Source organism: Eleutherodactylus coqui, chromosome 6 (genome assembly GCF_035609145.1).
Source record: "Eleutherodactylus coqui strain aEleCoq1 chromosome 6, aEleCoq1.hap1, whole genome shotgun sequence".
Taxonomy (NCBI): domain Eukaryota; kingdom Metazoa; phylum Chordata; class Amphibia; order Anura; family Eleutherodactylidae; genus Eleutherodactylus; species Eleutherodactylus coqui.
Genome location: NC_089842.1, coordinates 195,310,317 through 195,336,527, shown reverse-complemented (window position 1 = coordinate 195,336,527; position 26,211 = coordinate 195,310,317). Strand labels below are relative to the sequence as shown.

The 26,211-nt window shown below is 42.0% G+C and overlaps 1 protein-coding gene across 3 annotated transcripts; it reads left to right on the top strand.

Moving 5' to 3' along the window:
• Positions 1-32: 32 nt before the first annotated feature.
• On the top strand, positions 33-25,909 carry NUBPL (NUBP iron-sulfur cluster assembly factor, mitochondrial). 3 transcript variants are annotated; one of them, XM_066608558.1, is made up of 11 exons: positions 33-204; positions 4,199-4,346; positions 5,973-6,007; positions 8,777-8,867; positions 9,567-9,606; positions 15,629-15,719; positions 15,815-15,908; positions 18,005-18,090; positions 23,383-23,503; positions 25,294-25,376; positions 25,457-25,909. In XM_066608558.1, the coding sequence occupies exons 1-11, from the start codon at positions 97-99 to the stop codon at positions 25,508-25,510; spliced, it is 951 nt and encodes a 316-aa protein (XP_066464655.1). In that variant the 5' UTR covers positions 33-96; the 3' UTR covers positions 25,511-25,909. The 3 variants fall into 3 exon arrangements, with proteins under 3 accessions (XP_066464655.1, XP_066464656.1, XP_066464657.1); XM_066608559.1 differs by having other exon boundaries at positions 80-204; positions 4,203-4,346; XM_066608560.1 differs by lacking the exon at positions 4,199-4,346 and having other exon boundaries at positions 133-204.
• The last annotated feature ends 302 nt before the right edge of the window (positions 25,910-26,211 follow it).

Sequence of the window (26,211 nt, the reverse complement as noted above, 5' to 3'; positions counted from 1 at the left end):
GGCTCACGGCAGGACGAGCGCGAGACGTGGAACGCAAGGAACGCACGCTTCCGGTTGGTGTTCTTAGCCGAGAACCCTCGTTGCTAAGTGACGGTGATGGTGGCCGGCAGGGGCCTAGTTGTGTCCGGACTGAATGCGCTGCGCGTCGGGAGGTTTCTGCAGCGGGGGCGGCGGGATTCGGCGCCCGCAGTGTCCTTCAGCTCGGTGGGTTTCAGAAAGTCACCTTGGGGGTCACCATATTGCTCTCACGTGTGCCCCCTCCTGGCTTCTCCTAGCTTCTTCCTCTGCAATGCCAAGTTATCTACTTTATAAATAGAGTAAAACTTACAGCAGCTGCAATGTAATGGCAGAATAAATGCCATCGGTCAAAGAATGGCGCAGATAAATGGCGGTCCAGTTCACTCCATAGATATGGGCTGCCCGTAACAATGGGGTCCGGCAAGCAGTGTCAGAAATAGCAGAAGAATAACAGACAACACATTCAGGGCTCATTCACATGAACGTATTTCAGTTGCGTATTACGCACATATAATGCACGGTACATTGCAGCAATTCAAATACGTTCATTTCTGCGTGTTTTTGATTGTGTAGAGTATGTGCGTAAAAATAACACTAGATGTTCTATTTTACCGCGTATTGCGCGCTATTTTCTAATGATTGCATATGTATGGTGTTTAATACACAACGCCGCTATAAGAGAGCGTGGAATTAAAAAAGAAACAGTCACACTTCATGACCGCGTGCGTGAGATACGCTGTGTGCACATACAGCTGTATGAATGAGGCCTGAGAAATGGCGCACCCCCCCCCCCCAAAAAAAAAGGATGAACAGGAGTTAAATCATTTTTATTATACACAAAGGAACTAGAAAATGTATATTAGGCCAGGCTCAAGGCATATTACGTGTGCATAATATGCTGTAAATCGCGGCATTGATTGTCGTTTTTCTCACACTTGCATATATTCATTGTATAATATACTCGTATAAAAAAAAATAATGCAACGTGTTCTATTTTACTGTGTATTACGCACAATGGAGCCCTATTGTAACCTATGGTTACGTGCGAAAACGCTGTACGTATGCAATTACTTATTGGCTAAAAGACGATAGAAGAAAAGTAAAGAAAAAAAAAGCGAAGGAGGCCAGTGCATGACGGCGTTGTTGTGCGGAGGCATAAACGATCAAAAACGCTTTGATACGCAGTTTCACACACCGGTAAAATACTTAGATTTTTACATAGTATTTTAGCATACGATCGTGGGAGCCCAGCCATAAACACACGTAACATCTCTGATGAGACTGCTCGTGAGTCGCTGATACACGTTGGGTCGGCCCTACTAACGGTTTTTAGCTATTATAGTTGGGACTGGTATGTATACTTTGCACAGTATTATATTGGTTTATGCTCAGAAAAACATCATCATTTGGACTCATTTCTAGCTAGATTGGTTCCTTCTTCCGTTCTTGCACTTTGATCATTTTCGTTAGGCTTATGGATTTCTTTGCGTTTTGCACATGGTAATTTTCTAATACTGATGTATCTGTTTAATACATGAATTTGTTTATATTTAGAGTTGAGCGAACATCCTAGTCTGAGTATTAGCATACTCGATGGTGCTCGTTACTCGAGTGAGTACCATGCCGTGTTCGACCCCTCCCCGTTTTGACCCCTCTCCGCATTACCACTTCCTGCTTTGAGGTGCCAGCATGCGCACGTCCACAGCAGTATGTGGCTGGCTGGCTCGTGAGAGAGAGAAAAAAAAAGCTCGGCAACCGGCGGATGAATTGCAGAAATGCTCGAGTCTCCCATTGACTTCAATGGGGTTCGTTACTCGAATAGAGCTCTCCAATATTACGAAAAGCTCGACTCGAATAACGAGCACCTGAGCATTTTGGTGCTCGCTCATCTCTATTTATATTGTTTTTCTTTATTTGTCTTTTTTCATGTTCGTTCTTATTTTGCTTTTTTTTTTAACCTGTAGTGACCGCCAGTCATATTATTGTCAACATTTAGGCCAGATTCACACGAACATAGTTGCACACGAAAAACTTGCAAGCGCAATACGCAGAAAAATGATTGGATTTCAACGGGTTTGTTCACATGTACGATTCGGTCACACAAATAAATATGCAGCGAGCTCTGCTTTCCTAGTCATTTGCGCAGGGAAAGAACACATCTTGAACTCATTGAACTAATTGGCAGTTTCAGTGGCTGAGAGCATAGGTGCGCATTTTTTTGCGCATGCAATTGCACATGACTTGCGTGCGCAAAAAGTACAATAAAAAGCGCTGTTGCGTATGCAAATCCACAACACCTGATGTGCAAAAACGCAGCACAAATGCACGTGCAAATACATGTATGTTCGTGTGAATCCAGCCCTAATCTCTCTTTTTAAGAGGCTTTGTCATCATCTGGCCCCCTATCTGAGGGTAGTGACTGTCATGCTGATTACAGTGATGTGTCTGCTGGATCTCAGCAGTACTTCTGGAGAAAATTACATTTTGTTAGCAGCACATGTGTAGAGGACTCCTTAAAGTAGTCCTGGATATTCATGAGCTGCAGGCCAGCTCTACCCACCCTCTAGCCAATGAATGACAGCTGTCTGTCTCTTGCTGTGCATACAGAGAGAGCTGCTGTCAATCATTGGCTGGAGGGCGGGGTGGGTGTGGCTAGCCTGCTGCTCATGAATATGCAGGACTATTTAATAAAATACAAGTTTCTCTAAAACTCCTGCATGGATCCATACAGCAGGCATATGACTGTAATCAGTATCTTATGCTGCTCTCAGAGAGGGCTGCAAAAAGATGGTGACCAATTACACAAGCTATAATTTTCATTTTATTCAGAAAAGAGAAAGGGCATCTTCATAAATATGGCATTTGCATTTTTGTATTGTACATAATACCCTTTTTACAGTAGCACTATCTACCACATTCCCTGCCATCGTCTCCTGTTCATAAAAGTCTACCGTTAAATTATCTATTTTGTTGTTCCTTCCCTGAACAACTCTAAATAAGCAGCATATTTTATGTATTTGCTATTGATTATTACGTATATCCAAGTGTATATACAGTATGTGCCTCTGACAGACGACACAGGCTGCCTGCACATTGGTGGGTCGAATTCTGCATGCGGAATCCCTGACCCTGTGCCCGGCCGGCATCCGCGCAGAAGTCTTTTTACTGTACCACGAATGGTCCACATTGCGAGCCGTCAGACATGCACAGTACAGAGTTTTTTTAAATCACTGCTTTTTCCGCTTCATGGCTTGGCGGATCAGACTACTTTGTGATCTGCCATAGCATGCTATGGGCTGTATTTGCTGCGGAATGCGGAGGCGGACGCCCGCTCTGGTTTCCACAATGCAAATCCGCCCATGTGCAGGTGGCCATAAGCAGAGTGCCAACAAGAAGTGTCTGTAAAATTGGTGGAATTAGGGTGGTCTCACACCTGCGTTGCAGATTCCACTTTCCTGCTCCATTCAGAGAGCAGGAAAGTGGAACCCCCACGGCCGAACGGTTCCATCACTTGATGGAACCAAACGGCACCGGCCGAACCCCATTGTTATGATGAAGTCCATCCGCTTTCATGTAGTGCTTTTTCTTTGGTTACATTCAGTCTGATCTGTGACGGAACCTCCGGCCCTAGGTTCCAACGCAGGTGTGAAACCAGCCTAAAATTGCAAAATCTCCCTCAGTCTGTTCAGAGTGGGCGCAGTGTGCACCCTTGTGGGCTCAAGTCAGAGGCATGTCAGAAGATATTATAAGGGGGTTCAGGCATTGAGATACATGGCCCCTTTTCAGTTTCACTTGCAGTTTTGTAATGAAGAAGATGACAAGACTGGGCATCACATATCATGGGGAATCCTGTAGGCACCTCTGATGATGGTACCTGGTGCATGGCAGCTGTCCAGTCTTGTTCAGGCGATGCTTTGCAGTCTCTAGTAGCATGCAGCTGTAATTTATGGAAAGCGGCTAGAAACAAAAGCTTTTGTTCATGCAGGGTATATTTAAGGGATTTTGATTCCCATGCTGCCATCCTACTCAGTTATCGAGAGCTGCTCCCGGTTGTAGAGTGATTGCAATGAATTGCTGGCTGCACACCAATGTTGAGCTTTACTGTACACTAATGATATGACAATTTACTACTTCATAAAACTAATGGTTGTCCATTGTATTCCCAAATGTTCTTTTTAAGGCAGCTGGATCTCATAAAGAAAAGTTGAAGAACAGACAGGCAGAGCTGATGTCACGTGGGTTGCCAAAGCAGAAACCACTGCCTGGTGTAAAGCATGTCTTGGTGGTTGCATCTGGCAAAGGAGGTGTGGGCAAATCAACCACGGCAGGTAAATTGGACGAATCAGTGTTAGGCAGTGACAATATGATTGAGGCTATTAGGATCAGCTGAAGGAAACAGCAGTCAGCCATATATTTCCCTTGCCGTGGTTGTTGCAGAAGAAATGTAGTATTAGCTGCTGTCCATGTAATATATTGATGGACTGGACTTGCTGAACCCACTTTTTCTTAGTGACTGTAATTAAGGGGGTTCTCTAATAAGACATATGGAAAGGGTTTGTCTTGTTGAGACAATTCTTTTAATTTGGACATACACATGAGATAGCTGACTTTCCCATTTATCTCTTGAAGTAGGAGAACATCAAGAAATGGTGCACACCTCCCCCAAAAAACGATAAATATGAGTAAGGGCTCCTGCCCACGGACAGATATTATCTGCCGCGGAAGTCCACATCGTGGATCCGCAGCAAAAAGCGCCCATAGCATGCTATGGGAAATCGATTCTTCCTGTACACTTGTGGAAACCAATTGCGGTTTTCGCAAGCAGAGGAACAAAATCGCAGCATGCTCCATTTTTGTGCAGATTTTGCACTGATGGCTTCCATTGAAATCTTCCGATCTGCGACCCTTCCGCAATCACATTGCAGAAAGGTTGCGGATTCCGTGTCATCACTAGGGAATGATGTGGGGGAAACAGGAATTAAAAAAACCAAAAACCTGTACTTACGGCTCATCGTGTGGACCATCTGCAGTACAGATGAAAAATATAGTAGCAGGTACGCATAGACGCTGCTGCTTCCAGGGCCTGATTCTGCATGCAGAATCCAGTCCTGTCGTATGCAGGGGACTAATCTTTATTATGCACAAAGGAGCTAGAAAATGTAAATTAAAAACACGTAACCTCTCTGACGAAGCTGCGTGTGGGTCGCTTATGCACGTGGGGTTGGCCCTACTAATGGTTTTTAGCCTTTATAGTTGGGACTCCTATGTATTCTTTACACAGTATTATATTGGTTTATGCTCAGAAACATTTCATCATTTGGACTCGATATAACTTGATTGCATCTTCTTTTTATGCACTTTGTTCTTTTTCGTTAGGGTTATGGATTTCTTTGTATTTTGCACATGGTCATTTTTCTGATATTGCTATATCTGTTTATTCCGTTAATTTATTTACATTTATTTATTTGCCCTCATTCATGTTCTTCCTTGTTGCGTGTTTTGATAGTCCTTTTTGGGCCAGTAGTTTTGAAGAAAATTTTCTTGTTCTATCATTTGACCATCCTTTTTGGTCCTGGGTCTTTTTGCCTGAACCCTCTTCAGGACCATCGGGCTGCTCATACACATTAAACCTTTTATGGTCAGCATCTACATTTTAGTGCTGTGATGTCAAGTCCATTATTTTTGTGATAAATTAGCGTTTATGAATGGAAATAAGCCAATGCCAATCATTAGGCATGTTGAAATAAAAGGGAACAGTCAGGAGCCCCTATACACTTGAGATCCATGGCAAGTCTTGCGGAAATGGGACAACTATAAGTTAAAGTGTTGTGACCAGTTTGTAAAAAAAAAAAAAAAAAAGCGGAGGTGCAGAATCTCTTTGTACGCTCATTTAATGTATCTGCTTTGTGTCTTTTTCTGCTCACAAGCTTTTAAACCTATTTTATTTCCAACAGTCAACCTGGCATTGGGAATTGCAGCAACTGATCAAGTAAGTAAATATCCAACAGGGTATCCACATTCTATGATATCTGTGTATGTGGTCCAAAAATACTGCAAGGCTGCTTGGGAAAATTCACATACTTGTAGATATCGTAAGATCCATCAGCAGACTATAAACTGAAATTTACTGCATGCTGATTAGTTTCATGGAAAATGTAAGCCTGAGTTTCCATGATCATCTCTTGTGAAAAGTAAGATGCCTCTGCAGCTAATAGCAGTCAATTACATAATGATATTGAAATTAGTGCCTACCTGGCGATGACCATAGAAATAACATGACAATTTTCCTAAGATGAACAGGTATGTTAAATGAGTTATCCGGGAACTGCTGTATTTTTCGCTTTATAAGACGCACCAGATAATAAGACGCAACTAGGTTTTAGAAGAGGAAAATAGGAAAAAAACATTTTGAACTCGCCCAGATTGGGCAGTGAGGGAGGTATTACAGGAGGAATAATGCAGTAGTACCGCCTCAGAATGAAGTATATACCATAAGGTCAGCCTGCCATTTATTATCCAGGGACAGCTGAGTGTAAATGTAGTGGTAATCTTATTACTTGTCACCCAGCTTTCTAGGAGCCCTGAATGTCATGTTTGACTAGTTATAGCAATGTATTTGGTATAAATGCTTGCATAACTCTGCAGTTGGCATTCAGGATCCTGGAAGAGCTGAGTAACAATGTAATGATGAATCCATTAGTTGTTACCCAACTTTTCAGGAACCCTGCATGGCACGTCTGATTATGGTGAAGGTTGATGTATACATTTCAGCACTGCTAAGCGCCAATCAGCTGTACCTACCGGCGTCTATTCTATGGAGCCAGCAGCTGTGTGATAAGAAGTGGATGCCCGTACCTACAGCTGATTTGTGGGGGAGCAGCAGTTCCCTCCAGCTCACTAATCAGCAGTTCGTACAGCTGGCTGCTATGAAGCGGAGGTGCAATCCTTATCACACAGCAGATAAGAAGAGCCACCTGTACGAACAGCTGATTACTGAGCACCGGAGGGAACTGCTGCTGCTCCCCACCAATCAGCTGTTCGTATGGGCGGCTCTCCTCCCTCCCCTGCTATGTATGCAGTCCCGACCGACAGCTGTGTGAGAAGGCTGTGTGATCCTTCTCATACAGCTGCTGTCCGGGTCCAAATTTTGGCACACTTAGGACGCACTGACTTTCCTATTCCCCCCACTTTGGGGGGAGGGGGTGGAGGGGGATAGTGCAACTTATAAAGCGAAAAATACAGTATGTATTTTTTTACCAAGCTGCCCCATATACTATAACATAACACAAACCATACTCACCTTTTTCCATAGCTTCTCTTCCGGCGCCTGGTCTCCGCTGCTCTTCACTTCCAGATGCTGAGTGAAGATGTCCCGAAAATAGCTCATGTGATTGCTGCAGTTATTAACTGGATGAAGTGGGCTGGTGACATGCAACTGGTGTTGATGACATCATCGTCGACTCCGCACTTGGGAGTGAAGACCACTGGTGGACCGGAAGTTGAATATGGCTTTTCCTATGTTTCTACAGTATATTGGGTAGCTTTGTAAAAACAAAAAAAAATACATAGTCCATTAAAAGCCCATTAAAACTAACCATTTATGGAGTAATAAGTTGAGGTATTTACATTACTTATTATATATCAATATTATTTCTCTGTTGATCACTTCTCTCTACTATGCAATGGAATTAGTATCTACGCAGTCTGGAAAGTCAGTTCATTAGTAACCCTCATTAATTTTACATCCAATGCTGGATTAGTGCATAAATCACCTGAGAACTGGGTACTTGTTTTTTTTACAGTGGTGGGTCCTCGGTATGTTGGATTCCATATCTTCCACCAACACAGCATACCACACATTTAGTCACAAATAATATGCTTTGTCAAAGAAGCTTTTGAAGGCCTTTGCACTGAGGAACAACAGTAAGACCCAATGTCCACGGGCAGATCTAATTTGCGGAATCTGCAGAAGATCCACAAATCAAGCCACCCATAAGGAAACACGGGGTCCACACATGCATTAAAGTATGCGGAGTTGTTTTGCAGACCTTTTGGTTCGGAAAACAAAATTGCAGCATGCTCCATTTCAGTGCGGTGTCTGCATGGACGGCTTCCATTGAAGTCAATGGAAGCCATACGATTTGTGGCCCGTCCTGCGGATTCTACAAGAAAGCAGGAGCTTTAAAAAAACAAAAAAAACAACTCCACTGCACATGTGCGGCGGCGCGCCAGACTGCGCTTTCGCACACATCCGCTGCGGAGAACATAGAAGACTGGGACGGGTGAGCAGTTTCCTCAGCCATGGGCAAGGTCGTATTCCACTGTGGGCTTCTGCATTGCGTACTTGCTGCGGGCCGCCAATCGCCACTCACTATCTTGGCGTGTATGCGCTTAATACACGTCAAGATAGAATGTGCTGCCATCTTTATAAAGCTTGTATTTAGTGCAATATGTGTGATCGGCAGCATGGGAGTCTATTAAAGATTCATACAGCGTATTCTGCGCACAGAATACACTGTAACAATACGTTCATTTGAAGTAGGCAAACATGGTACCAGGTAAGTAAACGCTTAGGGCCTGAGGATGCCAGATAATTAGAATTTTGCTGTAATGTATACAGCATTGTAGGGGTTCACTAATGAATTGTTCCTTACAGTGCACTTTACTTTTGCAATTGCTGCTTTTTAAGGTTCAGTACTTGATTATATATCTGTTGTATACTCTAACTCATAAGGTAAAACATTTTTTTTTAATCAAGGCAAAAGCAGTGGGTCTTCTGGATGCTGATGTGTATGGACCATCTATTCCCCGAATGATGAATCTAAAAGGAAATCCAGAGGTGTCAGACAGTAAGATATTTCTTTTAAACACTTTGTACAATTTCCTATTTACACTGTTAAGGCCCATTTACATGCAAAGATAATCTTTCAAACGACTGAAAGTTTGAAAGATTTAGCGGTCTATTTGCATAAAGTGTTAATGGCTATTAACACTTTATCATCTTCCTTTGCATGTAGAAGGGCCTCCAGGAGCTGTTTGCGGAGTCCAGCGTGTGATCAATCACATGCCCAGCTGTGCAGACAGCTGCATTATTCTGCTCATGGCTGATGGCAAATTACATTGTCATCTTTCAACTCCCGTGGAGATAACGGCATACAATCTATTGAGAGATACATGTGTTTGCTTTTATCTCTCAGTAGCTGAACGATGGATTTTAAGTTCACCTTAAAAATCATTGTTCAAACGAAAAGTGCGCGATGCCCACATTTACATGTAAAGATATTCGCTCATTTTCGGTACTTGGAACAAAATTTGAGCGATAACCGTTATGTGTAAATGGACCTTTATTTTTCAGAGCAGCGATTGTTTGTAATGGATTATGCCTATGTCAACTTGTGGTACTTGTCTTTAGGGGGTATTTTCACTGTCCTCATGCAGCACAGTGGACGTAATTTATTTGAGTAGGAGTACTTGGCTTAGGAACGTTGACAACCACTGGAATATAGGGTAGAAGAAAACATCTCAAAACTATGTATTGTGTTTTCCAGGGAATTTGATGATTCCTCTTGTCAACTATGGAATTCAATGGTAAGGCACAATATTTAAAAGTGAATATGTCATTGGAGAGATACTCTGTCTTTTAAAACAAATAAATAATGAAGTAATGTTCTTATTGTTAAACAATTGTTTCCATACATGAGAGATCATTCTTCACACTACAGCCAATTTGACGTGTCATATCTTTGCCTTGGAATCGGTATGTTTAATGTGCCTCATTGTAAAACATTGTTAACGGCCCCTGAAAACACAGCCGTCAATTGAAACATTTACAAGAGTTTCCTACTCAGGACAACCCCTTTTCCATGTGTCTTAAACTGTATTCACACCACATCAAGAAAGGCTTGTGACGCTCTAAATGTGCCTTAAATGTGCCGTATTGCTTGGGCAATACGTGTTGGCATCATTTTCTTCTGTATTAAAAAGTTTAGTCAACTATACTTCTCAGTACAAAGGAGTCCATAAAAACAATGTGGTTTAGGTTTTTTTTACAGCATACAGTTATATATGTTGAAGTAAGGCCAAAATGAATTCTGCACAGAACTCTATTATAATGTCATAGAGGAGTTTACTGCACTAGAATAGAGAGACTTTGAAAAGAGCACCTCTAGCTCTGGAGAACTGTGAAACTATGCATTGTACGGTCACATATTGACTTCAGTTGATGTCATCTACAACAATTAGAGGTTTGCTTTAAAAAAACAAAAACATTGTGACACGTTTATCAAACAAAATGCCACAGAAAAGCGTTTCCTTAAAAATAAGACCTGCCTCCATAATGAGCCGTATCCTGATTTTTACAGGGAACGTCTTAAAATATAACACCCCCCCCCCCTCAAAGTAAGCTCTAGCTACAGTACATAAATAAATACTCGCCTCGCAGGCGCAGTCCCAGTGTCATCCTCAGCGCTAAGAGCATTCTCTTCCTAGTAACGTGGGTTGAATACCCCGCCTCCAGCAAGAGAATGCTGTGATTGGCTAAGGACTGTAGCCTCAGCCAATCTCAGCCGGCGCTTGATGAGACAATCACAGCCATTCAATGATGTCGACACAGAAGACTGCCAGAGTGTCTGGAGAGCAACGAGAGGGATGGGGACGCCGCTTGCTAGGTAAGTATTAAGATACCCCCCCCCTTCCCTCTTTCCCCTGAAAATAAGACCGTGTGCCTGTTTTGGGGCAAACATTTATATAAGACAGTGTCTTATTTTTGAGGAAGCACGGTAATATACTTAGTTACAAGAATGCTACAAGTGGCAAGTTCTATAGATGCATGTTTTAAGGCTTGGACAGCTTATAATCTTTTTCAGAAGCTAGATTTGAAAAAAGATGCATTAAGGCTGTATTTACACAGGCGAGGTTCGAGATAATCCTGACCTATAATGCACCCATTTTGTCAGCGATGTATTTCGTCATTAAAAATGCGCAATTTCCGTTGCTGTACATGCACTTTTCATATGTGTGAAAAAAACCACATGCACTGCCAATAGTTAAAAAGGTTAAAAATACGCATCACACTTGCATGCCAATCACACAGCATGTGAGTGCCATGCGATTTTTTTTTTTTTTTTTTTTTTCACGTATCTGTAGGAAATATTTGGCAATTCTCACAATGGAATAATCCAAAAGAAGGACATGCTACGATTTTTAGAAAAATCACAGGTGTTCATGAACGCATTGAAATTAGTAGGCGAATTCTGTGCATATTGCAATCGGACAGCATTCACACGGAAATATCGCTCATGTAAATACACCCTAAAAGTGATTGTCAAAACTGCTTTCAATTATTGTTACTAATTCAGTATGGGACTAGGACTGTCTTGCTATATTTTTGGTGCAAAATATCCATTAAATGTATATGATAGCCATAAAGTGGCATGTTTTAAGTTGCACAAAAAGAATTCTGTAGCATTACTACCTTAATAAATTTTGTGTTTATTTTTTTTAAACTGACGACAGTAAGTGCATCTCACTTTGTACCATGTCATAGCATGTTCCTATAGCCATATATGTAGTCATATTCTTAAAAGGATTCCTAAGCAAACAAAACATTGTCCACATTTTATTTAAGGGGTTGTCTGAGATCTTTTTTCTTTTTATCTATAAAATGCAGCTCCCTCTGCCATAAAACAACAAATAGGCATACACTCACCTCTCCCTGCTGTGTTGCGCACCACTGCTCGGTCTTCTCTCCCAGTGTTTATTTACAGGCTGCAGTCTTGCCTGTTTATGGAACTTCGTAGGCTGCTGCAGCCAATGACAGAGCTCAGCGCTCAATCACTGAGCTCTGTCATTGGTTGCAGCAGCCTATGATGTCCAGTAAACAGGCAGGGGCAGTAAGACCAGGTGCAGCAGCACAGGACACAGTGAGGGCAGGTGAGTTTGTGCCTATTTGTTTTATAGTAGGAGTGCTGTATTTTATAGGAGAAAAAAAAGATCTCGGATAACTCCTTTAGCTCCCGGTTTAGGAGGAGCTCTGTTCGTTCTACAGGAAAAGGACATTACAGTTTAGGATGAATGGAATTTGTTCTAATTTAGCTCCAGTTCTACTAGGGCTACCAGCAAGCTAGGACGCTTTGCTTTAAAATGTCATCTAAAGCATATTCGTAGCTCTTACAGATCCAGAGCTACAGCTGATTGAAGTGGAGTCGGGAATACTGAATTTACAGCTGTCATTTTTTTAGTGTGTGCGCAGAGGAGAGAGGAGGGGGACCAGCGGCAGCAGAGAAGGTCTCTGATTCTCCCTGTCCCAGGGGAGCGGTGACATGAATTTTTGTTCATGTTATCACCGCCCCCACCACCACCAATCAGAAAGCATATTTACGCTGCAATTGTGACATATGGGTTTTTGTTTCCCAGAAAAGTAGTGAAATGATGAGGACTTGCTCATCTAATCACTTCTCTACACCATTTAACCCTACAAATGCTGCAGTCATTGCTGACCGTGGCATCTAAATATTTTTACAGGGAAAAAAAAGTTAAAACTTTTTTTTTCTTACACAAGGCTTTTAATTGAAAAAAAAAACCCCAAAAGGTACACATAACTCGTATTGTCCCATCTATAACAACCTGCACTATAAAATATTACATTATTTATCAAGCACAGCAAACTCCATTAAAATAAGAATAAAAAAATCCAAAACAGCAGTTTTCTGATCATCTTGCTTGCCTGAAGCAGTAATAAAAAATCATTTACAAAATCATATAAACCTCAAAATGGTACAAATAAATGATATAAGCTGTCCCACAAAAAACAGGTCTGATAGGGCTCTATCAGATGAAAAATGGAAATGCTGTGCTCCAGGAATGTGTGCAAAACAGGGGCTTTTGTTTCTATGACCTTGTAGGGTTCTTGATAGCAATGATTGTTATTATAATGCAATAGCGATCATAGGCCATGGTAGGCTGTGAAACCAATGTCTGGCGTCTAGTTGCCATAGCAACCCATCGGCCCTCCGTAACTAAATCGTGTAGCGCTGATGACGTTACAGAGGGAGTGTGCTCCCTCTGTTAATCGTTTACATTGTAGGGTGTTAACAGTGGGGAACGCTAATCTAATCCAGTGCCGCTGCGGGATAGCGGGGTCCCACATCTGAGCCCATGCCATCCATAGAATGCAAGTTTACATCGTGTCACGTTAACTGCCACTCTGCCAGAACATAAACTTACCTCCTGTGGCATTAACGGGTTAAAACATTTCTTAAAAACATCTGCTAACCAAAGGAGAACACTCACATAATAGAAAGTGAGCCCTATAATTAATATATGACTGGAAAAGAAAGAAACTCAGCAAGATCAATTGTAAAAAATGATCCACTAGATAGGACAGGATCTCATGATAAATGCATGCATATACTAATGCAAGTCAACTCCCATAAGCAGATAAAAACATCCACTATGAGCAAAGTGCATTCGGTCATATGGTGTATTTTGGTGAATCCCTTCACTGTATTTTACATGGGTCTTTTATATATATGACCCATGTAAAATACAGTGAAGGGATTCACCAAAATACACCATATGACCGAGTGCACTTTGCTATTTGTGAATGTTTTGAGATGATATATATATATATATATATAATATGTTTGTGTGTGTGTATATTGTGACAGTGCAGTAGCAAGAGTGGCCTATAGGGGGCCTCTTAGCACAGTCACTGTGTTTGGTTTAGTTAACCTGCACTTGCAAGGGTGCGGCTACACAGTTTACATTTTCCCCTCCCTGACAAACTCAGTGTCCTTGAAGCCTGTGTAGCTTAGGTCCATTAAGGCCCGTGGGGCCTGAGGTCTATGTAGACCTGGTGCTGGTCTGTGATGGACCTGGAAGCACGGAGCGGACAGGGGGTAGTCGGCCCCTCCCTCATCGCCTGTTGGGGCGAACTCACCTTCCTAGAAATCTCCGCTTGAAGTTGTGGTACGTGTTGCTGTGTGCACTGTGACAGACAACAGTGGGAAGTTGCATATGATATGCTGGACTGTATGTTTACTGAATACGTTGCTATGCTGAAATAAACGCTGGAGGAACCAGCATTTGGACTTTACCTGGTGTTTCTGGACATCATTGCGGTGCTGCCACCCCTGGGCAGGGGAAGCAGGTGACACCTGTACTACAGTACATCATCTGTCCTTGGCGTTATGACTGTTTTCTCTGTGGTGTTACATAGGACTGCAGGTGACATCAGCACATGTATACTGTATATCATCTTTCCTCAGCGTTATCACTGTGTTCTCTGTGCAGTTTCAGAGGACTGCAGGTGACATCATTATCTGCCCTCGGCGTTATCACTGTGTTCTCTGTGCAGTTTCAGAGGACTGCAGGTGACATCATTATCTGCCCTCGGCGTTATCACTGTGTTCTCTGTGCAGTTTCAGAGCACTGCAGGTGACATCTTTATCTGCCCTCGGCGTTATCACTATGCTGTTACATTGGAGTGCAATTGTAATGTATTTTACTAGTGTATTACCCATCAGCGATGATGGAGAAGGGTGGGTTGCATTAGCAGAAGGAGGAGACGCCGAGCAGGAGATCATGTGGGTTCAGCAGCTAGGTCACATGGGCCGGCACACGCCGCTGTTAATAGAGGCAACCAATGTTACTAGAAACAAGATTTTGGCAAAAAAAGAACGGCCTTACTTGAAATTGGCCTTAGTAGATGTTAATGCTAGTAGAGGTTTTACTGTATATATTATAACATTTGACTGCCTCATTTCAGTGTTAGCCAGTTCTCATATACAGCTAGTGCACCTTTTATGTTTCGTCTGCTTATGGGAGTTTATTTACATGTATATGTGTCTCGTTTATCATGAGAACCTGTCCTATCTAATGGCTAATTTTTTACATTGATCTCATTGAGAGTCTTAGTGTTCTATGCTGTATGAGGAGGATCTTGGATTATAGGGTTCACTTTCTATTACCAAATGTCTTTTAAATGTCTGTATTTGTTTCAATGTGCTGCTAATAATAAAGTTTTTCTGTCTATTCTGATATATAATTATATATACAATTATAATTGGGATGTCTTTGATCATAAGCTTTGCTGGTAATTGCAGGCGCAGATCTCGTTGAATTTAACGTTTTCTTACATCCGTATTCTGAGATCTTTACTGATTTTCAACAAAATAAGTTTAAAGCCTATACCAAAAACTGCTGCTATATAAACAAGCTCTTTCTGTGCATGTTTATACCTTTGCCCTGTCCTGGCTGTGAGCAGAAGAAGAGCATAGCCCCCATTACAGTGAAGGTAAAAGCCAATTTATCTGAACTTGAAGGCCAGTCGCCTATCTCTCCCACTGCTGAGACCCAATGTGTTCTTCATATAAACATCTAAATAATATACCCGTTCAGTTGTGAATAAACATAATGATTCATTGGATTCCATAAGCACACAATTAATCATAGTCGCACATTTGCTTAGCAGATGCCCTCAATAGGATCTTATCAGAAGCAAACACACAAACTGAGTCAGAGATTTATTGCTATACACACAAACACTGACTCATTAGCTTGATGCATGTGATCTGTTCAGTCGGATGATTCTTCTGTGTTTTTATGCCAGCATGTCCATGGGTTTCCTTGTGGAAGAAACTACCCCAGTAGTATGGAGAGGGTTGATGGTCATGTCTGCAATTGAGCGATTATTAAGGCAGGTGGGTCAGTGTAAATATGGCACCAGTATTATTAGGTGATTGGTATACTAATCTGTTCTAAAGTCTGGTAGTAATATTTCTGTGTCTTTGAGCAGGTAGATTGGGGAGAGCTGGATTACCTGGTTGTAGACATGCCACCCGGAACTGGAGATGTGCAGCTGTCAATCTCTCAGAACATCCCGATCTCTGGTATGAGTTAATCATGTTCTAGAATACTTAGCAATGTCCTGTCTACCTTACAAAAGACTCTGGATAACTGTGTCTTGGTGGATCAGGTCTGGGGCTGTCAGGTGCCTTGAAAAAAAAAATACAAATATAACTCTACTCGCCTCTTCATTACCCCGTCGATCCACCAGCACAGAGCTCAGGTAGACCTCTCCTGTCCAAACTATGCCCCTTTTAGACAAGCCGATCCTCATTTGAACAAGCGAGTGATGTCACCGCTAATTTGTTCACACTAGTTTAGACAGGCAGATCATCGTTGAGAATTGTTGACTTCACGTTTAACCCCTTAAGGACCAGGCTGTTTTGTACCTTAAGGACCAGAAACTTTTTAGGAATTTTAGCCATGTGGTAGTTTTACTGCCCTAGTTTTTTCCTTTAGCTACCGTTTTTTAGTTTTATTAGGGGTAAAAAGCTTAAATTGTTTTGTTTTTTTTTAAAATTAGTATATTTACGCTAAAATAAAGTATGGGAGCGGGTTTATCATTTTGTTTTGGACATTTCGATATATAATATGTATGGTTTTGGATTACAGGGCGTATATAGCGACGGTTTTGGTTGTGTTATCTTTGGGTTATTTTCTTTCTTATGTTTATATTTTTATTTTATTCTGTAATTTTGTTTTACTTATTTATGTAATTATGTTTTTTATTATCTATGTCCCCAATGACATCATATAAGACCTCTGGGGGACATTCACATGTGTTTTTTGTTGTTGTTTTTTTGATACTTTCCCACTGTAGCTGAGGCATCCATATGAGCCCCAGTTACAGGGGAAAACATCCCCTGTAGTGACATTAGTCACTGGCAGAGCTGATGAGGGCCTTCTGGGACCCTGTAGCTCTGCTGTGACAGGGGATCCTAGCAGCCGGCCCACGTAGTGGAAGAAACAATACTAGATTCACTTTAGTACATATCGCTCATTGAGCACTGTGTACTAAGGAAAGGAGGAGGCAGAAAGGGTTAAAACCCACTTCTCCCTCCTCCTCCAGGTTATGAGCTGTGACTACCACCTGACAACTCGCCCTGCTTCTGATTGATTACAGAAGCAGGAGGCTTCAAGCCCTGCCATAATTTTACATACAGCTGGGCTTTAAGCCCGGGACCAAGTATATTTACAGTGTTTGGTCCTTAATGGGTTAATGTTTCACATTCCGATGTAAAACACTGAGCGGGGAGTGTTTAAGGCAAGGATAATTGCACGAGTCGTCCTATTGAAACTGAACAGCGAACGAAAAGTGCGCGATTCCCGTTTGTCGTTGGCTCGTGTTCACATTGAACAATTATCATTCACTTTCACTTGTTTGGATTATTTTTTTTGTATGCAAATCGTTACATTTACACATAGCATTAGGGTTTATTCAAATTACTTTGGCAGCTCTGTATTTACAGCCAGATTAACTTTTTTTAAGCTACTTGCAATTCTCAGCTGCCATTAAAAAATGTTATAACTTGTTCAGAATGACTGCAGTCTTAAAATTGCGCATGGTTAAAAAGAACAGCCATTTCGTTTCTGTCTTAGAAGAGAGGAGGCAGTCAGTAATCCTCATTACACCACAAATTACAGAAAGCCATGCGTCCATAGAAGCCCATTCCTTTTGAAAAGAAGGTACAGACGCTCGATGGCTGTTGGCCAGTCCGCCTTTTGGCAGTTGGCTCTCATGCCCCCATTAACAAGCATGCTTGGCTGTGTGCATGTAAGTTCATGTTAGTAGGGAAATAAGCAGCTACCAGATTCCGCTGGTGCTCTTATCTAGCAGTATGACTACACCGGATAATTTCCAACCTGTACCTATAACATTTTTTCTTCGTAGCTTTCTCCAAGATGTGTAAAACTATTTTTCATTTTTTTTAACTGCTCACTTGTTGCTTGGCAGTGCAGTGCTTAAGATTCTAATGTATGAACTTTAATGTATCACTGCAGTACATAGTCAGTTAAAAATTTCCCTGTCTTCCCCACCCCTGGCCTATGGTCATTACAAGTTCTCGGTAGGAGGCAGTGAGATCAGTCTCATTCCAGTCATTGAGTGGGAGCAGAGTAACTGAATGATTCATTTTCCCAGGGGCTGTGATAGTCTCAACTCCTCAGGATATCGCATTGCTGGATGCTCGCAGAGGGGCTGAAATGTTTAAGAAAGTCAGTGTTCCTGTAAGTTCCAGTTCTGTTATGCATTGCTTATCTTTTTCTTATCATAAAGAATGACAGCTGATGGATTCTTATTGGACTATCTTTATTAGCTTTAACACATTGTTTCCAAACTGCTTTCTCAAACTCGCTTATTCATATTATTCACCTCCCCAGTTTTGCGCTGTAAATCTCTGTTCACATCTGTGTTGGAGGCATTTCCAACCTCCAGCGCAGATCCCATAATGCCAAACAAAATAGGGTAGTTGACAGAACCCAACGGCCCCCAACTCCATTATTGTACGGCCACACAAGGCGAATAGACGGCAAATTTTCCGGATGAAAAATCCACAGCTTTTGCAGCAGAAATGCAGAGGATGAGAGTTTATCAAATCTTATTCACTCTCTGCGGAAAAAGTCTGTGCAGAAGTTGCAGTGCAGATTTAAATTCTGAGCGTGCTGAAAACCAAGATCAATCTGCAGCAAAATTCATACACATGTGCATTTTGCTGTGGTTCTACTGCAAATTTTGCCATGGAATAGTGGAAAATTTGCAGCAAACATTCTGTCCCTTATAAGTCTGTGAAGTATGTCTGCTGCTGTTATGTGACAGGACTGTCACCGCTTGAATTCCATTTTCTGCTTCAATGTTAGAATATAGGAAAAGCATTCCTAACATAGATGTGAACATGTCTAACTGAAAAACGAAACCATCAATTTACTCCTGCAACAAATCAGATATGAAACAAATGAGTTTGTTTATAAATATTGATATGTTTTAATTTCTTGTATTTTATAGATTACACAGGTCTGCAAAAAAACATTTTTAAGAGCTGTTTTGGTTACGTTACATTATCCACATAAGCTTTATATTTTTTTCGGTACGCTGAATCCAAAAATGACCTCCATTTTGTCAGGACATCACGTTTCCTGACAATTCAGTTATGTTAAATAAGGCAATACCCCAAAATAAATGCAAATAGACTTATAAAATTAATTTTTAATTACAAATTTTACATGAAAATCATTTTTGAACTGAACTGAGCTCACTAAAGCACACTAAAATGGTTTCTTCTTCCCTGTGAGGCTCCTCTTGGTACAGTTACGCTTGTGAGTAGCATCTGGAATTTCTCTCTGAAGCATCCAACAGTAGTCTGCCATCATTGGAATGCACTATTTCCCCTGGTATCTTCTTTCCATCTCTTTAATGTCCTGCTGGAATCGTTCACCTTGTTCTTCACTCACAGCTCCCAACTTTTCAGGAAAGGTGGGATTGGAGGAAATGCACTTTCAAACTCATCAGGCAACCTAAAGCTTGAAATGCCTTCAGCATTCGTCCGATGATCTTTTTGTAATCAGGATCTTTCTTATTGCCTAAAAATTTCTCTATGACCTCTTTAAATGCAATCCACCCTTCTTTTTGAGAATCCATCATGGTATTGACAAAGCTATAAGGCTTCTAATGTCTGGTCCGACGAATACACCTTCTTTCAATTTTGCCTCCGAGAGGCCTGGAAACTTGGTGACCAAATATTTGAAGCATTCTCCATCTCTTGGAAGTGATTTCATGAATTGCTTCATCAATCCCAATTTTATATGGAGAGGTGGTAGAAGAACTTTGGAGGTACAAAAGTTTCTCGAAGTACTTTTTTTGACCGACTGTGAGCACCCTTGGCTGCCAACTCTTCTTGGTCCAGTGATTTTGTCGGTCTCATATACACAGAAAACAATATTATTTGGTACCGTATATTCCGGCGTATAAGGCGACGGGGCGTATAAGACGACCCCCCCAACTGTCACCTTATACGCCGGGAATACAGCAGAGCAAAAAAAAAAAAAATCATTGTTCACCTCCCCCGGAGTTCTGCGGCGCTGCTGCAGGATGTCGCTCCCTCCTGGTCCCCGGCAGAGCATTGCTTTCTGAATGCGGGGCTTGAAATCCCCGCCTTCAGAAAGCTAATACTGTGATTAGCTAACACACGCCGTCAGCCAATCACAGCCATTCAATGACATCATTGAAAGCTGTGATTGGCTAAAACACACGTGGCTTCAGCCAATCACAGCCATTCAATGATGTCATTGAATGGCTGTGATTGGCTAACGGCGTGTGTTAGCTAATCACAGTATTAGCTTTCTGGAGGCGGGGATTTCAAGCCCAGCGTCCAGAAAGCAATGCTCTGCCGGGAACCAGGAGGGAGCGACAGCCTGCAGCAGCGCCGCAGAACGCCGGGGGAGGTGAGTTATGATTTTTTTTTTTTTGACACTTTCTTTTTTTTGTATTACCGGCGTATAAGACGACCCCCGACTTCAGAGCAGATTTTTGGGGGTTCAAAAGTCGTCTTATACGCCGGTATATACGGTATATCCTGCTTGTTGCCCAAGCAGCATGCACAAGACTTTTAAATCCCCACACACTTGCCAACTGTGGTCTTCATATTAAAGTGTACGAAGAACCAATTCCAAGTTCTCGTAGGTTTCCTTCAAGTGTACGGAATGACTTACAGGGAAGGAAGCGTAAAAACCGCCGTTGTGAAGCAAAACTGCTTTAAAACTTCTGTTTGAAGAATCTACAAAAAGACGCCATTGCATTGAATCATATTAGATTTTGAATTGACCCATCAAACCTTCGACATCGATGCAATAAACCAACTTGTCTTCCTGGGCAAAGTAAGGAACAAACCCATTTTCTCGATGTCTGAACCATGAAAAAGACACTCCTGGAAATAATAAATTCCCACTTTTGAGCCTTGAACCGAGTAACTCAGCGGGATCTTTGGGAAGATTCAAGTCTCTTACCAAATCATTCATCTCCTCCTGGGAAAAAAATGTTGGTCTTGTATCCTCTTCAAAGTCAGAACTTGATTCGTCATCTGGTTTAGGTATGACTCCACCTTCATTGAAGCTAGGTATCTCTTCCAAGGTAGCAGGGGGCTTGTGTACTGGTATATCTGTGCCATGGGGGATGGGACGAATTGCTGGATGAAGATTGGGGTATGAAATGGAATGTTTTCATTTGGAATTCTACCCTTTCACATCGCATGAACAAAAATAACAGTCGTCACTATGGTTCTTTTGCTCTCGCCATATAGGAATCCCATAACGGAAAGCTTTTTTCTTACCCTTGAACCAATTTCGAAGGTCCTCAGCACACCGTTTGCACACTTTATAAGGCCCCCAAACTTTATCTTGATCTCCAAGTTTTAGTCCAAAGTATGCAAAGTATATTTTTTTCACAAGGTCTGTAATATTCAGCTGTTGCTTCAACACTGTATATTCACCACAAATGAAACAGAAACTGTCAGGCAAATTAATACACTACCGTGGAGCCATAACGCTAACTTGGGGAAACACAATTTAAGAAGAACGAGCTAACACGAAGAGATTGTGGGAGTTACTCCCTCTCTTTCCGCTTGTCAGTGACCACAGCAGCAGTGAGCCGGCGTCACTGGCAGCGGCGGCAGACACTGAACGGTGGAGCGAGCTGTCCGCGGCCACAGCAGCAGAGAGCTGGTGTCTGGGACAGAGCTAAGAGGCGGCACAAACACACCTGCGGAGGGAGCTGTGAGGGAGCAGATGGCCAGTGGAGATGCTCTGCGGCTTCGTAAGTCACAGGGCAAGGTCCTCACCAGGGGGATTCCTAGAGCGGCTGCAGTATCACGCTGTCACAGGGCACAGCCTCACAGCAGGGGGATTCCTAGAGCGGCTGCAGTATCACGCTGTCATCTCAGGTGCCCCCTAGCGGTTTGCCATGGGGAGAAGGAAGGGGGATGGCTGCTCCGGGGAGAGTGATTGCTGCGGCGTACCAGGACTTTGCTCATGGAAGCTAATCAGCTTCTGGGGACGTCACCGTCTTGTCAAGCACCCTGCATCTTGTCTCCACCCGTTCTTCCGGTGGCGTCAAGATCCAATAGTAGCACAGGCGAGAACCAAGAAAAAAAATTGAATCAAGCCCGTGCATGTCAGAGCCTGTGCGGTCAGCTTGCAACATGTTGATGCTGGTTTCCATTAGCTAAACTCTGGAAGTTCTTTTCTTTGAAAGTTTTGTTTTTTTGGCATTGTAAATCTTAAATGCACTGATGTGAACTAATTAAGTCATTTTGACTTTAAATTTAGTTAAAAACCCTAAGATTAACAAAAAAAACACCAAAAAGTTGAGAAAAATTTGCTAAATTTTAAGAGAATTTAGCATTTTGTGGTAAATCCTCACGTCTAGGATTTTTTTCAATTTTTTTCCGTTTTCAGCACACCAAAATACGTGGAAATTAGTTGAAAATAATCAAACCGCTTTTTAGTCGCAGATCTATGTTATTTTACCATATACCTTTCCAAACAGAGGACTCATTGGAGGAGTTACTGCTGCTGAGAGCAACTTAAACCAAACAAAAAAGCGACTGTAGGAGCTTGTGACGTGTGCTTGTTTTAAATGTGTGTGACTTAAAATCAAGCGACTTTAGATTCGGCAAACTTTAAAAGGGAGTCACTTATACGTATTAAATGTTATTTTTCACTTGTATAAACTGCTTGATTTTTATCTGTACAATCCCCATTTAGAATGTTATTCATGATTGACAATGCTCTCCAGTGTACATCTTGTGCCATGTATGCAGCCGTTTGAGGATGCATATTACTGTACAAAATTTGAGCGCGTTGCGCATTTGGAAACCCTGATCCTGGATCTAGAAGTGAAGCTGGCAGCACTGAGATCCATTGACAACCTGGAAAGGAGTTTGCTGGACACTCAGCAGACACTCGTTGGTAGCATGGAAGTGCAGGATGAGCAGGCAGCTAGCTGGGTGACAGTTAAAAGGAGGGGTAGAGGGAAGAGAACCAGGGAGCTAGTCCTGAACTAGCAAAGTTGGCAGATGAAGGGAATGCTGCAGCATGACGTGCCCTCTGACGACCAGTGACTGTAACAAAGGGGTGCCCTCTACGTCTAGAGGAAAGAAGGTTTCTACACCGACATAAAAGGGGGGTTCTTTACTGTAAGAGCAGTGAGACTATGGAACTCTCTGCCTGAGGAAGTGGTAATGGGGAACTCACTAAATGAGTTCAAGTGGGGCCTCGATGCCTTTTTTGAGTGTTACAATGTTACATGTTATAGTAAATGATTACTTCAGAAGAGCCGGTGATCCAGGGATTATTCGGATTGCCAGACTGGAGTCAGGAAGGAGTTTTTTGTTTTTTTTTCCCTAAAATGAGAAACTGGCTTCTACTAAATTCGGGTTCTTTTTTTTGCTTTTCTCTGGATCAACATAGTGGAAATGCTTCCTTAATTGTCGACTATATTGATGTATATAAGTATCTTTCTCTTAACAGGTGCTGGGCCTAGTGCAGAACATGAGCGTTTTTCGTTGTCCAAAATGTGACCATGAGACCCATATCTTTGGAGCAGATGGGGCAAAGCAACTTGCTGCTGATATGGGACTTAATATTTTAGGTACAAAGTTATATGGTTTTCAACCAAAATCACCAGCTGCCACTTTGCCCAGTCTTCTTGCTAGAGGAGTACCACAACTGCATGATCAAGTTACACATGGACGTTAATGTTTTTTTAGAGGGGATTTATTATGCATTTTGTTTTAGTTTCATTAATTAAATGTATCTATGTAGAGGAAAATGATCTTTATTATTTTTTAAAGGAACCTGTCCGTTTGAAAGATGCTGTCCAAACTTAGGCAGCAGTTATAGAGCAGGAGCAGCTGGACAGACTGATGATGGATGATGTTTTGTGGGAAAAGATTCAGTAGAACTTGTATTTTATTCATTTATATCTCTGCTCATTCAAAGCTTAGTGGTCCAGTCGGCGGTTCTATCAGTGATTGACAGCCTTGATTATATACACAGTAATACAGATAGCCGTCAATCACTTATGGGACCGCCAACTGGACCACTAAGCTCAGTATGAGCAGTGATATTAATGAACAAGATACAACGGTATTCTGAATCATTCACTATAAACTATATATCAATCTGCTCAGCTCTTCCTGCTCTATAACATGATGCCTGCAGAATGGACAGCATGATCAATATGACAGATTTCCTTGAACTATTATACAGCCTTCTCCCAGGAGTGTCATATTGGAGATGCATACTTCCTTCCTGTATTGTCTGTACAGACAGAGAAGAGCCACTAGAATGGTGAGCGGTCTGCAAATCATGTCCTATGATGAACGGTCAAAGGATTTGGGATTGTTTAGCTTGCAAAAAAGAAGGCTGAGAGGAGACTTAATAGCTGTCTACAAATATCTGAAAGGCTGTCACAGTGCAGAGGGATCAGCCCTATTCTCATTTGTACAAGGAAAGGCTAGAAGTAGAGATGAGCGAGTACACTCGCTAAGGCACATTACTCGAGTGAGTAGTGCCTTAGCCGAGTATCTCCCCGCTCTTCTCTAAAGATTCGGGGAGCGGCGGGGCAGAGCGGGGAGGAACGGAGGGGAGTTCTCTCTCTCCCTCTCTCCCCCCCCCCCTCCCCGCTCCCCGCCGCAACTCACCTGTCACCCGCGCCGGCCCCCGACTCTTTAGAGACGAGCAGGGAGATACTCGGCTAAGGCACTACTCGCTCGAGTAATGTGCCTTAGTATACTCGCTCATCTCTAGCTAGAAGCAATGGGATGAAACTGAACGGGAGGAGACACAAACTAGATATTAGACAGTGAGGGGGATCATTGAGTGGAACAGGTTAACACGGGAGGTGGTGAGTTCTTCAAACAGAGGCTGGACAAATATCTGTCTGGGATGATTTAGTGATCCTGCACTGAGCAGGGGGGTTGGACGTGGTGATGCTGGAGGTCTCTTCCAATTCCACCATTCTATGCTTCTATGTTTTTGTGTTCTCTGTTGGCAGAATTTTAAAAAGAAGTACAGTGTTTAGTAAGAGGTGAGCTTTATTCCCCGATCCTATAGACCTAGCACAGATAGATGGAAGTAGAGAAAATGTAGCCCTTTTCCACTGAGAGGTGTTATTGGATAGGTAATCATAGGATCAGTAATACAGAAGCTGTGATTGGCTCTCTACTTGTCCCCAAGGTAAAATTGCTGTTTACTACTAAAATGCATTTGATCTGTTCCACCTGTGGCTTTGTAAGTTGAACATGGTTTCATGATAGATGGCTCTAGATAGGATATTCTAAGTTGAAAATATTTTGAGACTTTGTAACTTAACCCTGCATGTTGTGTGTACAAAAAGGCAATATATAGTATATTAAACTTTTTTCTATGTACATACAGGTGATATCCCTCTCCATATTAATATTAGAGAAACCTGCGACTTGGGAAAACCAATAGTTGTGTCTAATCCAGAGAGCAGTGAGGTGAGTATTTCTGTAGAGCTGGTGACCTTCTATTGATGTATAACGTGCTGTATCTTGATTATTTTTTGCATGTATTACAGGCTAAGGCTTATGTGGGTATTGCACAACAAATAATAGGGATAATCTCCTCATAATGGTTATCTCTGTAGACTTCAATGAAGATACGTCTGTCAGCCACCCAGCAGGGGAGACGCTGTAGCAGGTGAAGACCAGGACAGAAAATAAATATACAGTGAATATGAAACCAAGACAACGTGCACCGAGGAATATGTATATTCTGTTAGACTTTTACGAGTGATACACTCCCATGTACTTGGTGTAACACTCTCGACTCTGTATTTATACATTATTTATGGCATTGCCTTGTTGACCAAATTGAAGTGTATAATGTACATATTTGCATTTCTGTGGATTTCTTCCTCGCAAGAAAATACTGAAAAGTTACTTGGCTTCATGCTTCTTGCTGTCCCCTGAGGAATATGTTGTCTCTTACAAAATAGTTGGTAATAAATATCTTTTTTATGGTTTGATAAGATGTTACCAGGTAATATGTTAGAGGGAGACCATGAGCGAGTAAAATTCCCAAATGCTGCCTTTTACACAATGTAGTGACCTTGATGGATAGTGTGTAAGAAATGCTTATTATCCTGTCACGAATTATGTAAAGACACTATTCTAGGACAGTGTTTTTAGAACTATGGAAAACTTTGCTGTGGTAACAATTAGAGATGAGCGATCACGCTCGGATAAAGCAGTTACTCGAGCGAGCATCGCTCTTCTTGAGTAACTGCTTACTGGTCCGAGCAGGCTCGGGGGGGGGGCGGTGGGGGGGAGA

Coding starts and splice junctions, on each gene's coding strand:
- NUBPL (XM_066608558.1), top strand. CDS start 97: ATGGTGGCCGGCAGGGGCCTAGTTGTGTCCGGACTGAATGCGCTGCGC. Junction 8,868..9,566: donor AAATCCAGAGGTGTCAGACA/GTAAGATATTTC, acceptor TGTGTTTTCCAG/GGAATTTGATGATTCCTCTT. Junction 15,909..18,004: donor TCAGAACATCCCGATCTCTG/GTATGAGTTAAT, acceptor TCATTTTCCCAG/GGGCTGTGATAGTCTCAACT.